Source organism: Apodemus sylvaticus, chromosome 7 (genome assembly GCF_947179515.1).
Source record: "Apodemus sylvaticus chromosome 7, mApoSyl1.1, whole genome shotgun sequence".
NCBI classification, from domain to species: Eukaryota; Metazoa; Chordata; class Mammalia; order Rodentia; family Muridae; genus Apodemus; species Apodemus sylvaticus.
Window position 1 is genome coordinate 61,193,212 of NC_067478.1, and position 15,555 is coordinate 61,208,766.

General features: G+C 45.1%; 1 protein-coding gene across 1 annotated transcript; it reads left to right on the plus strand.

Moving 5' to 3' along the window:
- The first annotated feature begins 817 nt into the window (after positions 1–817).
- Positions 818–2,655, plus strand: C2cd4a (C2 calcium dependent domain containing 4A). The gene is made up of 2 exons (XM_052189432.1): positions 818–992; positions 1,407–2,655. The coding sequence occupies exon 2, from the start codon at positions 1,451–1,453 to the stop codon at positions 2,471–2,473; it is 1,023 nt and encodes a 340-aa protein (XP_052045392.1). The 5' UTR covers positions 818–992; positions 1,407–1,450; the 3' UTR covers positions 2,474–2,655.
- The last annotated feature ends 12,900 nt before the right edge of the window (positions 2,656–15,555 follow it).

The following is a 15,555-nucleotide window of genomic DNA, read 5'->3' on the forward strand; positions in this document are numbered from 1 at the left end:
CACATTGTCTGTATGTCCTGTAGGCCAAAAACACACAGGACATGCTCCAAACAGAAACCCCTCCCCCAACCCTTTGCCTAAAGTTAACTTAATGCATTCAACACTGCTTGGAGAGGCCATTCATTTGCAAGGCAGCAAAATACCCTATGTCCATACTCCAATTCAAATATCTCCAGATCTCTTTCAACTCAAGCTGCAAGCAACTCTCTTAAAGGAGAAACACCAGTTTTCAAAAGAAAGGATGGAGGTCTCAGATGGGCACAGTTTGCAGAAGTCAGATATGGTTAGTGTGTGTGTCCACAAGGATAATGCCAATAGCTGGATGTATGGAGTATAATTCCCTAATTAAAAATTAGCATTCTGCTTAAGAAGGTTGTGGTTTTTTAAATATATATCTTAAGTGTATACTAGATGATTTCTTTACATAGGAATACACCCCTGTAACCCCACCCAAGACAAATATGTAACGTTTCCGGAACCCCATAGCCCCTACCACCACCCCAGAGTGATTTAAAATCAACAGAGAAATGGCCTCTAAAATCAGAACAGAATGCAGAAAGTAAAACTTTCCATGCTGACAGCAAGAAGGTGGGAGATGGGAACGGCCATTTGGGTAAGACAAACCCGATTTCTGGCTTCTTTCCGATGGTGCGTGCGGAGTGCTTCTGTGCACTCACGTTCATTTTGTTTGTCCCACAAGGACTGCAACATGGTCCACACTTAATCCTGTTTTCCATGTGAGGAAACAAAGTCGTTCGGGGTTTTGGAGAACAGCTCCAACCGCAGCAGAACTAGCTGCAGGATCAGCTCAGCAAATCCATCCACGTGGCAGAGGGACCTGGGAGGGTGGGGCTTCAGGTTACCAAGCAGCATCAAAGCAGCCGGTATAAAAGCCCGGGCCAGCTATCCTGGAACACCAGGGATCAACTCTGCCGCGCGCGCTTTGAATTTCTCCTCCGCGGGTTTGAAAATCGTCTGACTCTGAACACCAGGTATATGAATGGAAACCCAGTTCCCTCCTGAGTGTGAGACCCGGGTAGTCTGAAGCTCTCTGGGAGGAGTCACCATTTCTGGTGTGTGTGTGTGTGTGTTCTCACGGAGGGTTAGAGTGTACTAGACATTTAAGGTTTCAGGAAATGCATGCACAAATGTTCAAAGCAAAGCTCCTCTTGGCACTAGGGGCAGAGGCGCAAGTCAGAAGACTGGAAAAGAGGTAGGACGAAAAAGACTGCAGCAAGCTGCAAATCTACCAGGCATCTGACTAGAAACAGGATGGGCCATATACGATTGTTTTGCAATCTGTAAAACCAGTTTGTAATTGGGGCAAGGGATGAAGTCGGAGAAAGGAGACAAATTTCTGCTTTCCTCCAGACTGCCTCTGACAAGTATGCGTTTACGTGTTTCAGGCAGTCTCGAACAGAGATCACCCCGTTCGGACGCTAGCGGCCAGATGTGGTGTCTGGAGCGGCTCTTGCGAGACAGAGATGGGTTTCTCCCGGGGCGCGCCCACCGCTCCAAAGCTCGCTCGTCCACTGCGTGCGCAAACGTGCTCACACCAGACCGCATCCCAGAGTTCTGCATCCCGCCGAGGCTGGAGCCTAGCACTGCCTGGGCTGCGCTGCGCGATGCCTGGGCTGCGGACGCGGTGACCGACGACGGCGCGGGCCGCACCGACTGGGACCCGCGCTCTCAGGCTGCGCTCTCCCTCCCGCACCTGCCCCGCGCGCGCACCGTTTACGGCTTCTGCGCGCTGCTCGAGAGCCCGCACACGCGCCGGAAGGAGTCGCTCCTCCTCGGCCACCCTGGTGTCCCGGTCCGCCGGCCCGGGCTTCGCCACCGCACGCACACCTACGCGAGCCCGCGCCAAGTCCCGGACGCTCCGCGCCCTGCGCCTGGCGACCCAGACACTGCCCAGGTCTCGACGCCCACTCCTGCTCCTGGCAGACGCCGCCTCCTGCGCTCCCCCGGAAGGCTGCTGAGCCGCGCGCTGCGGGCCCCTCGACGTCAGGCCAGCGCGCGCCCCGCGTCCCGAGGCGACGAGAACGAGCGCGCCGCCTCCTGCGCGCCCCCGGCCCCCACCAGCCGGGATCCCGAGCGCCTGCAAGCGGAGGCCAACGTGGCTCTTGGCCGCGGGGGTTGCACGCTGCGCCTGGCAGCCGAGTACTGTCCGCGCAGCGCCTGCCTCCGCCTCCGCCTGCTGCGCGCTGAGGGCCCGGCCGCCGCGCTCGAGCCCCGCGCCCTGGGCTGCCGCCTCAGCCTGGTGCTGCGGCCGTCGGGCCAGCAGCGCGCCAGTGTGGTCCGCCGCAGCCGCAAGGCCGCCCTGGACCAGGACTGCTGCTTCGACGGGCTCCCGGAGGAGCAGCTGCGCCGCCTGGCCGTGCGCATCAAGGCCGAGAGCAAGGGCCGCGGGCTGGAGCGCGGACGACCACTGGGCCAGGGCGAGCTGCTGCTGGGCTCTCTGCTACTGCTCTGAGCGGGGCTCCCCTGGCGCCCTGGAGACCTAAGGTCGCATGGCCATGAGATGCACAGAGACTCTTGGCCCAGGGACACTTGTAGCCTCTTGTTCCTGGAACACTTGCAGCTTCTTGGCCCCTAGACACTTGCAGGTCTTGGTCCTGGCACACTCTCAAGCCTCTTGGCTCTTGGACAGTGACTGACAACCATTTGTACAAAATAAACATGTGTTCATTTTTCTAATCAGGGCTTTGTTTCAGTCCAATTCTGGCAGAGATGATCCTGGATTATCACCGTAACATATGTAACTTCTTTTCGTGTGGGCAGACACCTTGAAATTTCTGTTGAGCAATGGGGTAGTGTTGAGCAGTGTTCCCACTGTAGACAGTAATTGTATTTTATATGTTCACACATTCCAACTGGAAAATAGTTAATGTCGATGTTAGACCAGCCTTGTTTGAAAAGTTCGTTCATTCTATGACATCCTTTGAGACTGATACTGTCAGTTACTTGCGATGTGTTAAGATGTTTCATAAGAAAGGCCAGGGTCTTGTAAGATTGACCAATGGTAAAGATTGAGTCGATGGTAAAGGTGCTTGCCACCAAGCCTCTTCACCATAATTGGAATCTGTGAGAATTGTGGGACCTTCATGATGGAAGGAGAGGAAAAATTCCTGCAAGCTTTCCTCTGGGGTGACCTCACCCTAACCCCAATAGTAGGCACGACTATTCCCATCTTGCAGATGAGAATACTGAGGCACAAAATAAAGAAAAGTTGGGGTTTGAATGTAGGACATCAGTATTAAAATGCTTGTCTGGGAACTGGGGCATAGCTCAGTTAGTATAGTGCTCATACAACGTCATGGGTTCCATCCCCAGAACTGTTTGAACCTTAGGTCCTATCAACACATACCTGTAATCACAATACTGGGAGGTGGAAGCAGATGTGTCAGAAGTTCGAGGCCACCATGCTCAGCTATGCAGGGAGTTAAAAGCTAGGATAAGCTAAATGAACCCCTGCCTGAAATTTAAAAAAAAAAAAAAATCCTCCAAAAGTGTCTGAAAAAATGGCTCTGAGTTTGAAATCATACTGCTCATTTTCATCAGGGAAAGCAGACTGGTGGAAATAGTGACGTATAAACAAATACTAATGACACCAGTCTGAGACTGAGGGAAATGCCAACCCACCTCAGACCCATAGGGTCCAGAACACCACTTCACTGACGCGTGCTGAGCTAGTCTGCCAGTGCAGCAGTCCAGAGGGAGAGCACTCAGAACGGTGTTCTACCTCTGGCTTCTAATAAGCTCTCCGGTGTCTTAAGGACGATTTCCCTTCTTCCCTCATACTCACTTCTGTTCTTGGGCAGATAAGCAGAAGACATATCCTAAGCAAGAGCAAAGGATGATAAAGTATACAAGACAGCATAAACCGTGGCCACGTTGACTGGACAAATGGCTTCTGTTGGCACTGCATTTGGCAGTGTTAACAATGCGCACTCCCGAAGGATGCTATTAAGAAAAGAGTTTCCGTTTCTGGTATATCTCAAACTGAATACTGTGGTGAGGATTTACAACAGCGACCATTGGAAAATATCACCTCTGTCTAAATCACCTGCTTCTAGCAGCTTGCTGTTGCTAACCACACGAGCGATGGCTGAACAGTCGTTCTTGCCTGGCTCCTGCCCTTTTCCGTATGTACTATATCAAGCCCTTCGTGATTTTAGAGGTCTCCTAAAGTGAAAATAGAAAGTGGAAATGACTTAGCTGTGTGACAGGTTGTACTGGTGGTTGAGATATAGCCAGTCCTTATTCTAGTCCTTATTCTAAGCAGTCTCTGTCCCCACTAGATTACACACATGCCATTATATTAGGTAAATTTCCCCAAGAAGGTGAGTTAATATATTTTAAAGTCTTAGATTCTCCAAGAAATTGGAGAATCTAATTCTCCATGGTGGGTATTTCTAACCAGAATCCTCATCAGTAAAGGCTACAGTTGCCCGTCTAAGACTATAGTGGGAAGGATTCCTAAAAGACTGAAATAAAATGAAAAAAAGCAAACATCAGAACCAAGGAATTATCCAGCTTGAAAAGTCCTTTAGGTATCATTTTGTGCAACTATGTAATGTCTCAAGAGTGAGTCAAAATGGTAAATATTGGATTACTTTAAATCTCATAATTTGTATGAGCTAAAACCTTGTCTTTTAACCTAGTGAACTCCCACACCATGATTACAAATAGAAACATCTGCATAGATTTATTTCACATAATTGAGCTAATTTGAATTACATTTAACAAATCATATTTGTAATATATACTTGCCATATCACCAGTCTTTTCTGGGAGCAATGTTAAATTTGGTTGTGCTTGCTGCCCTCTAGTGGATTGATCAGGGTTTGTTCGTGGATCTCACCTTGGTAGACCATCTCAGGCAATCAAAGTTCTGTTTTCTTTTTCTTTCTTACTTTTTCATATTTTTTTAAAATATGGTCTCTCTTATAGTCCAGTCTGGCAATCTCAAATGAGCTATGTAGCCAAAGACGACTTGGAACTTCTTGTAGCTTGTATGTGTGCCTAGCTCCTAGCTCACAGTCTCCGAGCTCCACCTCCCAGCTGCTGGAATTATGGGCATTTGTCACCACATCTGGCTCAAAAACAGATGTTGTTGAAGTTGTTTATTAGTTTCAGGTTGCAGTAGAAATCCCCAACTAAAAATAACTAGTGAGAGAAAAGGTGTGAAAACACCTCTATAATAAAAGGGGAGGGCTTGATGGTGTGCCTTTGTAATCTCAACCTCAGATGGAAGAATCTGGAAGATTCCCACAAATTCAAATGGAGGCTGGATTACATAACAAGATCCTGTACCAAAACCAAGAGAGGGAAAGAGGTCAAGCCTGGAATATATATATATATATATATATATATATATATATATATATATATATAAAGATCCTGTATCAAATGGAGAGAGATTAGTTTCTTGATCTATACAGATGTTGAAATCTTCAGATGCTCAAAGTCCCTTATATAAATGATATATTGTTTCATTATTTGCATACAGCTTATGCACAGCCTCTAAATAATTTGTAGGTTGACTATTACAGCTAGCATGGTATGAATGCCGTATTTAAGTAGATTTTATATGTGTTGTATAGGGAATTATGAGAAGAAAAATTTGCACATACTAATACAGAAGCAATTAAAACAGTATTTCAATCAATCGTTGGTGACCTGTATTAGCCAAGTATTAGAATAAAGGGGTGTGCGCATGGTGACAGTGGCTTGTCAGTTTTGGAAACCTTCTGTAACCATGCTCTGAGGCTGGAGAGGTGGCTCAGGGGTTACGAGTACTTGCTGCTCTTGCAGAAGATCCAGGTTCAGTTCTCAGGACCCACACCAAGTGGCTCATAACCACCAACTCTCAGGGGTCCAATGTCCTCTTCTGAGCTCTCTGGGCACCTTTGTACAAGTGGTGCCCATACGGACATGCAGGTACACAGGCACATACAAGCTACAAGATTCACTCTCCCCAACAGTGGTTGTAAAGCTAGAAGCTCACAAAGAATTTATTTGCCATTTAAAAAAAAACATAAAATGAAAACAAGAAAGGAAAGAAAAATCATCATGTCATTTACCCACCGTGATAATTCATACTGATTGTCAGCTTGACCTGAGCAAGACTCACCTACAGGACCAAGCTGTGGCCGTGTCTCTGTGGCAGTAGCCAGATTGAGCTCATTAAGGCTCATAAGGCCACCTGCACTGTGACTGCGATCCGAATGAAAAGGAGAAAAGGAGCTTAGCACAGGATTCCTCTCCCTCCACTGCCCGACTGAAGGCCCAGTGAGCACCTGCTTCAACCCCTGCACCGGTGACTCCCCACCATGATGGAAATACATGGCAGATGCAGCTAGAAGCCCAAGCCAGCCCTCCTTTCCTTCGGTTATTTTGTCCAAGCATTCAGTAACAACAACGAGAGAAATGACTAATACACCCACTGATGTCCCCAAAAGCCAGTTTGAGCAGTGTGTGGCCCTCTTTCAAACTGATGTCATAGTTGTTATAGGTCCATAATAAAATTCATAGCTAATGAGACCTGCTATATCTATGCCAAAAATTATAAAAGCTGGGTTTATAAGCACAGTGAGATATTTCAGATTAATTCCCTGTTTGTTTAATGCTGATTTTACAAGTCTGGGGGCAGAAGATCCCCTTTATAGACCAGGATTCACCTGGGAATACTTCCAATTAGTGACAAGACATTAGCAGACTCCCTGCTAGATGACCTAGCAGATGTGCAGACATTGCAAAATGGCATTATCTTCTACACCTTTCATACTGAAGGCGTGCACAATCAGGTTCTCAAAAACAACCATGTTTCAGTAAGTTTACTGTCTTCCATTTGCCTCCATTGGTTGGTAATCTTGGTAGATGGTGACTGCACAGGCCCCATGGACTCCCAGTCACATATGCCTGAACAGACATTAGATTCCTTTAAGTCTCCTATACCTCTCTTGCTTTAACAACATAGAGATGACATAGAGACCAGTTTCTTTCTTGTATTTCCAGTGGCTTTGCCCAAGTCTAGTGTTCTCATCTAAGCCCCCAGGGATCACTGGGAATTGCTAGGATGTGTGTAAAAGGAAAACTGGACACACGTCATCATTTAGGCAGGTTACAGTCACATTGAAATTTGTGTCTGGGGAGCAGAACGCACTGTCTTTGTAAAATAACCAAGCAGTGGTTTTTAAATTTTTACTCAGAAAGAGAAAGCCACTTAAACTGGCGTATTACTTTATTGCCTGGAAGGTTTTCATAGAGTATCTTCAGACATTTAACAGCAGAGGCAGGATTGCATTTATCAGGTGCAATCATAGGCCCCTCGAGCCCAGCAAGAAATGAGAACTCTTTTTTCCATCCCACCCTCTAATTTTTTCCCTAAATTTATTTTTTAGATAAATATTCATGGATGTCTGTATGCACACCCCCTGTATGCAGTTGCCCACAGAGTTCAGAAGAGGGCGCCAGAGCCCCTGAAGCTAGAGTTACATGTGGTTGCAAGCTGCTTCACATGGGTTCTGGGAACCAAACCTGGGTCAGGTGCATGATGGGTTAGGAACCCAGGGCTCCTTACAACTTCTTGATGCTCCATAATGATCCTTGTCCTCCTCCTCTGCTCACTGCCTACCTCTCACCCCAAGAAAACGCTCATCTGCTTCTGATTGCTGTAAGTGACTATGCAGGTGTGGGCCTTTACGTGACTAGAAAAGCAGTGTTCTTTTGGGAGGGTGTGGCTCCTCTTTCATAGTTTACTATATGAGATGGCTCCATGCCATTTCCCACATTGATGGTCTGTTGCTTTATACTGTTGAAGATGACCATGGAGGAGAACATTCTTCATGCATGCACCTGTTTGAACTGTTTTCTGTTCCTTATGTTTGCCTTTTCTTTTCCTTCTTTTCTCTCTCTTCCTCGAGCCTCCAGTTTTAGCTGAGAACTTCATATGACTATTTTTCTCTTCTCCCTTAGGACAGCAACTATGTTTCCTCTTATAATTTCTCTAGGAGTTAGCCTAGTCTGTGTGTATATGTAGTATGAATTATAATTAAGCCAGGCAGTGGTGGTGCACGCCTGTAATCCCAGCACTCTGGGAGGCAGAGGCAGGCAGATTTCTGAGTTCAAGGCCAGCCTGGTCTACAGAGTGAGTTCCAGGACATTCAGGGCTACACAGAGAAACCCTGTCTAGAAAAAAACAAATCCAAAAAAAAAAGAATTATAATTAAATATAAACCCACTTCTTTTCTGAAACAAAGTCTCATGAACTCATGTAGCTCAGACTGGCTTCAAACTTACTATACAGCCAAGAATGACCTTGAACTCCTCGATTCTCCCATCTCTGTCTCCCATGTGCTAGGATACTGCTGTGTGTCCCGACCGCTGAGTCAAGCCACTTTCTAGTAACCTTACACGGCTCCATTCTGTCAACCTAGAATACCAGAGGAGATGGTGACAAAAGGATAACATTTACTTGGGGATAGCAGAGCAACACACGTGCCATAGTAAACCATGGGCAAATGCAAAGAGGCTGAAGCAAGAGGAAGTTTTTAAAGGTGAAATGGGAAATATCACATGAGGTGTTTCAAAACAATAATACTTGGCTACAAGGATCAATAGCAAACATGGCAGCAGGTCAAGTTTGAACGGATAGTTTCTGGGAAATGTCTTCCCACAAAGCCTGGTGACCCACATGTAAGGCCACCGTCCTTAGTCTTCTGTGAATTCACTATTGTTATGTCTTCACAGAAGGTCTGGTGACCCTCCTATAAGGTCATGTCTGGACCTGTCAGTCTTCTGTGAGCTTATTGTTGTTATCAATGAGAGCTGCACACATTTCCTCCTTCACAGTCTTCCTGCCTCCTTTCTTTCCTTTATACCATCATTTTTAGAGCTGCACAAGTCTGTGTCTGTATCATGCTGACGACCTTGGCAATGGGCCACTGCAGGAGAAGTGAAGCCCCAGCATTTTCCTCTTAGCCCTTAGACTGATGCCTTCAGTCCTTCCATACGTCTGATCGTTGGTTTCTGCCATTCCTTTTAGCAAGCACACTATTTTCCCAGAGATATCTCACTCACACCTCCTCTTCCTGTTTCTCATAGCGTGTCAGTCACTAGCATGTCAGTCACTAGCATGTGGCAATCACACACAAGACACCTTCTGAAGCTGCCACTCGAATCTTGGATCTTCTGCCCTGGGTCTTTCCTTCATCATTTTCTTTCTTTCTCTCACATCTTGGCATAAAACTTCTGATCATTCCTCAGTCATGCTGTTTGTCAAGGAAGTCATTTCTGTTGCAGTGTTTTAAATTCCTAATGTTTCCTTTAGATATTTTAGACATTTACATGTTTCCACTGCCTCTCTCCTTCTTGAGTGTTCTTTCCTTTGCCCATTACAAAACTTAACACCCAAAACAGAATTATTTAAAACCCCAAATCCAATCATGAAAATTTTACAACATATCCCAATCTGGATCTTCTGTTTTCATTGTTTCTTTAGACTATTCCCCTCTTGTCTTTAGTGTGCCTTGTAATTTTGATTGAAAGATGAACATACTGTACTATAGACATAGGAACTGAGCCACTAGGCCTTTTGTGTGTATATGAGAGGTTATATAGCATGCTTACTGTTTGTGGTAGCTGTAGGACTGGGGCTTCTGTTCACCTCAGTGCCCTCGTTTATAATCTCTTCTGCTGTTGTTGGTTTGCCCTGACAGCATCTCCTTAGAGCTGCTACCTTGCAGCTCTCTTAGCCTTTCACTGTTACACTGAGACCTGCTGATGCAGTGGCACATGTCGACCAGGGGAAGTTGCAGGCAATCCACAGTCAGCTAGCTCTAGGTCTCTCAGAGACAGCAATATGGCTCACTAGGTTAAAAAAAAAAAGCCTGGCATATGCACAAAAAGCAGAAGCACCCCAGTTGTGTTTATGAGATCCCTTTGTCAGGAAGCCGACAATCCTGCCCTCTCTTCCTGTAGCACCAGCAGCTGGTGGAGCCGAAATATGAGCAGTCTGTTGACATCAGAGCTACAGCACCCAGGTGGAGCCAGTTTCTAACAGCCACTGGTCAGAGGCAATGCTCCAACCACAAATCCAGACTGGGTGTTTGGCCTGGCCTCTCCACAGCCATGCTGTGACATGTCGGCTGTCAGTAACACTTTGTTTTTTGTCTCTGGAACACAAGGTGACAACAAAACATTTTCCAAAGAAGATCTTAAATTTAAAATAAGAAGAAAGTGAGTTTATATTTGTGTGTGTCTAGCTCTCAGCTATCATTTAGCATCTGTGTCTTCTGGCCAGCTAGCCTTTCTAAATGCCACTTCTTCACGAGTCAAGAAAAATACTACTACTACCCACATGTGATTCATTCTCTCTCTCTCTCTCTCTCTCTCTCTCTCTCTCTCTCTCTCTCTCTCTCTCTCCCTCTCTCTCCTCCTTTCTCTGTCCTTCTTTCTTTCTTTCTTTCTTCCTTCCTTCCTTTCTTTCTTTTTCTTTCTCTTTCTTTTCTTTCTTTCTTTTTCTTTCTCTTTCTTTCTTTCTTTCTTTCTTTTTCTTTTTCTTTCTTTCTTTCTTTCTTTCTTCCTTCCTTCCTTCCTTTCTTTCTTTCTTTCTTTCTTTCTTTCTTTCTCTCTCTCTTTCTTTCTTTCTTTCTTTGAGACGGTGTCTCATAAGAGAGGCACAGATGGCCCAGAACTTGCTATAGGGACCAGGCTAGCCTTAAACTCACAGAGAGCTTCCTGCTTCTGCCTCCTGAGTTCTGGAATTAAAGATGTACATCACCATGCCTGGCCCTATATGTGACAAAGGTTGAAAGGAAATGATGTTATTTTAAGTTCTGAGTTAGTAGCTGGTTCCTAAAGCCACTTGATAAAGATTCTGCATTTGTTTCCTTTTTCACAAGAAACTACACTTTCTTGTCAAACATGTAGAGTGTTAGGCCAACATTAAATCCTATAGCTGAAAGAGCTGTTAGGAAAGTTGAACTTAGGAAAGTCAGTTGGGAGAGGAGATGGAGGTACCAAACAATATTAATATAAAGATTCTTTTTCTGTTGGGGACAAGGTCTCCTGAAGCCCAGGCTGACCCCTCCCCCACTTGCTCCCTAGTTGAGGTGTGCCTTTAACTTCTGATCTTCCTACCCCAACATCACAAGTGGCTATGGGCTTCTGCCACAGCCAGTTTCCAAGGATTCCTCAAGCCTGGAAATTGAAAAAGGGTTGGCCACATCAGATCCCAGCCATTAAATAAGTACACTGAGCCTTAGATTCCCTTTTGCCACAGTCACAGGAGGAAGGACATCATGAGCAGACCATGATGCCCAGCAAAGGCAGTGACCTATGCCCATGTAACCACAAGTCCTCCTCTAGACCTAGGGGAAGTGGGTGGGGTGGACTCTTGTCCACAGAGGAAGGGGATTAAAAGGTAGCCTTACAAAATGAACTAAGTCTGAGAGCTAACTAAACTGTGCTGCAGAAACATCACAAAAGTCCATGGGAGTTCCTTTCCAGAAGGTTCCCTCAGTGATCACTTTGTTGGTGAGAATTTAACCTCCTGCCTTCTCAGCACACATAATTAGAATGTCCGTTGTCTTTTAACAACTAAAAGACAACAGTCAAATTCCCAGTTACTCACTCAAGGTTGATCACCGTTAGACACCCCTGTTCATCCGTCTTTGGAAAATAATTGGCTGCATGATTAATGACATCAGTTGAAAGAATAAGCTGTCCTGGAAAATAAGTCAATCAAAGCTTTTGTACTAAAAATGCAATGACTGGGTTTGAGTCAAGATTTTATTGTTTTTTATTTTATTTAATTCACTCTTGTGAGTTCTAAATGAGGACCCGAGAGTTTCATTGCTGGACAAAGGCCCTGAAATTTGGTACCTATTTATTGTCCTAAAACATTTCAAACATTAATTCAAGACAAAAGTCCACAACAGATGACAGAGCTCAAATGTACGTGTCAACTTAAAAACAACTTGCTCCGCATCTCCACAGTGTAGATAAGAGAGGGTGGAAAGCAGTGGATTCCTCAGCTTTGAACTGCTAATTAATGGCGCTTCCTGACTCCCAAAGCATGCCTTCTCATGACAGCACAAGCTACATTGTTACAATGTTGTTTTAGACTATAAATGGTTTCATTGGTAAAGTGCTTGCTATGCAACCTGAAGACCTGGGTTCGTATCCCCAGCGCCCATATAAAAAGTCAATGTGTCTTTGTAATTTCATCCCTGGGGAGGCAGAGACAAGAGGATCTGGAGGCTTACTGGCCCACTAGTTTAGCCACTCTGTGAGTTACAGGTCCAGTGGCTGACCTTGTCTAATAAGGTAAAGAGCCCATAGAAGAAGACGACACGGCTGCCATGACGCATATGTCTTATACATCACATATGTGTATGTCACACACATTTTAAAATAAAATAAATAAATAAAACTTGTACTGTTACAGGGTATTTAAACACTGACTGAACATCGCCAAAATTTAAATACTCTGCTTTCAACTAAGACCGAAAATATTTGTCTTTGCCTACTGCCCCTCAGCCTTTGCTCCTAAGTGAGAATATACGCATATGTTTATGTGGTTCTGATAAGAATGTACACTGTTATGATTATAGTTTAATAACTGCTCCTGCTGCCATTAAGTCTTCATTAGCATAGTCTTTGAAGAAGATATCTAATAATTAATATAATATTTCTCTATTGTTGAACTTTCCCACTCCTCCTACTTCATTTTTATTTTCTTCTTTAAAATTTTTTGGAGTCTGCCAGCCTCGTGTTGGCCCACAGCAGGCACTCATAAGCACGCTTCTCCAGGCTGACTGTATTTTCTTTGACAAAGTAATGAAGAAAGACAGGCTTGCTTGCCGGGGAGGGGGAAATCCTAAGTTTACTAAGCATGTGACTACGGAACTGCGTCCGTGGAAAGCACAGTACTCACTGTGTCCCTGCAGCAAGACAGAGTGGAAAGGAATGAGAATGGTGCACTTGGCGTGCTGGCATCCACCGTTGCCATGTACTGATGGCTACGAGAGTCTCCTTCTGAGAGGATCCGATGGCCTGGGACTCAGAGAGAGGGAAACTTTCATCTCCAGTCCCATGCCACACCTAGAGTGCATGCCACACCTAGATGACACTTTCAAACAGCAAAAATGTTATCTCCATTGGGACTATTAAGAGGGGGGGGAGAAAAAGAGAGAAAAGGAAAGAAGGAAGGGGAGAGAGGGAACGAGGGAGGGAGGGAGGGAGGGAAAGAGAGCGAGGGAGGGAGAGAGAGAGGAGGGAGGGAGAGAGAAAGAAGACAACCCTTGCCTTTCCTGGCATGCTAACTGCCCACGTAAAGTGCCTGGGACAGAAGCTAGGAGCAATGAGTTCACTGCATCCAAGTCAGTCTTGACTTACTGATATCGTGCACATACTTCCGCAGACTTGTGCTTTCAAAATTAAAGCTTTGTCATGAATGTGAGCAGTGTATTAACATACAAGTTAACATACACATTAATTAACATACTAAGCAAGGAAGGTGTTGTGCAATTAGAATTCCATGTGTGCAATTGTTCTAGACTATGATAAACATGAAGGGAGGAGTTGGGTATGGCCTGGGAAGATTTTGAATACTGTTTGTGAATTTCATTATAAATAAGTAAGGATTTGGGGCTGGAGGGATGCTCAGGGCCTAAGAACACCAGAAGAGCCAGGTTTAGGACCCAGCGCCCACCATTTTATAACGCCTCTTTGGCCTCTGCAGGCACCAGCATACCTGTGATGCGCAGGCTTACATGCAGACAACACACATAAAATAAAAAGAAACAAATCTAAATAAATAAAAAATGTTAATAAAAAAGAATGGCTGCTACTAAAAGCAGGACAGCTAACAGGTGCTGGTGAAGACATGGAGATTTAACCCTGACACTGTGGGAATATAAAACCTAACCCTGACACTGTTAGGAAGAAGAACAGTAGGAAGGGGCCTCAAGGATTAACAATAGACCCAGTCTATAATGCGGAAATCCTGCTGCCAGGCATGTAAGGGAATGCATGGTATCAGTATTTCAGAGAGCACTTACGCTCCCCAGTTCATGGGATCACCATTCATGATTACCAGGAAGTGGAACCACAGACTGATAAACAGATTTTTAAAATGTAGTATACATGCACCACAGAATATTATTTGGCCATGAGAAGCAGGGAATCATAATTTGCAACTAAATGAACAGAAATGGGAGAGATTCTGTGAAATAAACCAGACCCAGAATGACATAATCTCACTCACTGCAGACTGTTTTTATGATCAATGGCTCTTTTTCTTTTCTTTTTTAATTTATTTATGTATTCACAGCCCAGTATAAGCCACCCCTCTTTTCCCAGCACCCCCTCATGCAAGTCCTCTCCCATTCCACCTTCCTGTTCTCTCTTGAGAAGGGGAACTCCCCCTCTGGGTGCCCCCCTCCCACTAAAAACCCCACTCCCCTACCCCCTGCACATCAAGTCGCTGAGGGACTAGGTGTATCCTCTTCCCTGAGAGGAGACAAAGCTGTCCATTTAGGGGCACAGGACCTTCAGGCAGGCAGGCAGGCAGGCAGGTTGGCAACAGGCTCAGGGACAGCCCCTGTTTCATGCAACACATGTGCAGGGGTCTAAGTCCAGCCAGTGCTTGCTCTTTGGTTAGTAATTCAGTCTCTGGGAGCCCCAAAGGTTCAGGTTAGCTGACTCTGTTGGTCTTCCTGTGGAGTCCCTGTCCTCTTCTGGTCCCATGATTCATCTCCCAACTCTTCTCTAAGAGTCCCCAAGCTTCATCTAATGTTTGATGTGTGAAATCTCTGCATCTCTTTTATTGACTTCTGGGTGGAGCCTCTCAGAAGACAGTTATGCTAGGTTCCTGTCACCATGTCCTTTTGTGTAATTGTTTTTAATGGTGGAACAATGTCCCACTGTGTAAATGTAACACATTTTCTTTATCCATTCTTCAGTTGAGGGACATCTAGGCTGTTTCCAGTTTCCGGCTATTACAAATAATAGATGGGAATAATAATAGAAGAAGCTCTCATGTCCTCTGAGACAGGGTGGCTGCAGACAGGGATGATGTGCTGTGTTTTGTCTTAGAGGAATAAGAGAAATGGTACATGCCTGAGGAGACAGATGTGTATCCCCCAACTTGACCATTGCAGTGTCTGCATGTGCCATAACTTATGGTATCATAAACATGTACCAGTTTATGTGCCTGTTAAACATGTCAAAGTACAAACACACAAATTAAAAGATAGTATATTTGTCATGCACACAGCATTGCCGCATCATCTCTGTCAGGCACATCAGGCACCCAGCATATTTAATGATACTGAAACAATAACCATGGAGGTAAAAAGGATTAGGAAGCCAACCACTGTGCAATGCCAGCATCCAAGAAGTAGAACAAAGAAGATGGCAAGTCCAAGGATAGCCTGGGCTAAGTGAGACCTTGTCAAAAAGAAAGGAAGTAGAAAGGAAGAAAGGAAAGAGAGAACTAGAGAAGGAAAAGAGAAGGAAGGAAGTGAAAGGAAAAGAACAGGAAGG

What these genes read in the sequence shown, in the direction of transcription:
- C2cd4a (XM_052189432.1), top strand. Translation starts at nt 1,451, where the DNA reads ATGTGGTGTCTGGAGCGGCTCTTGCGAGACAGAGATGGGTTTCTCCCG.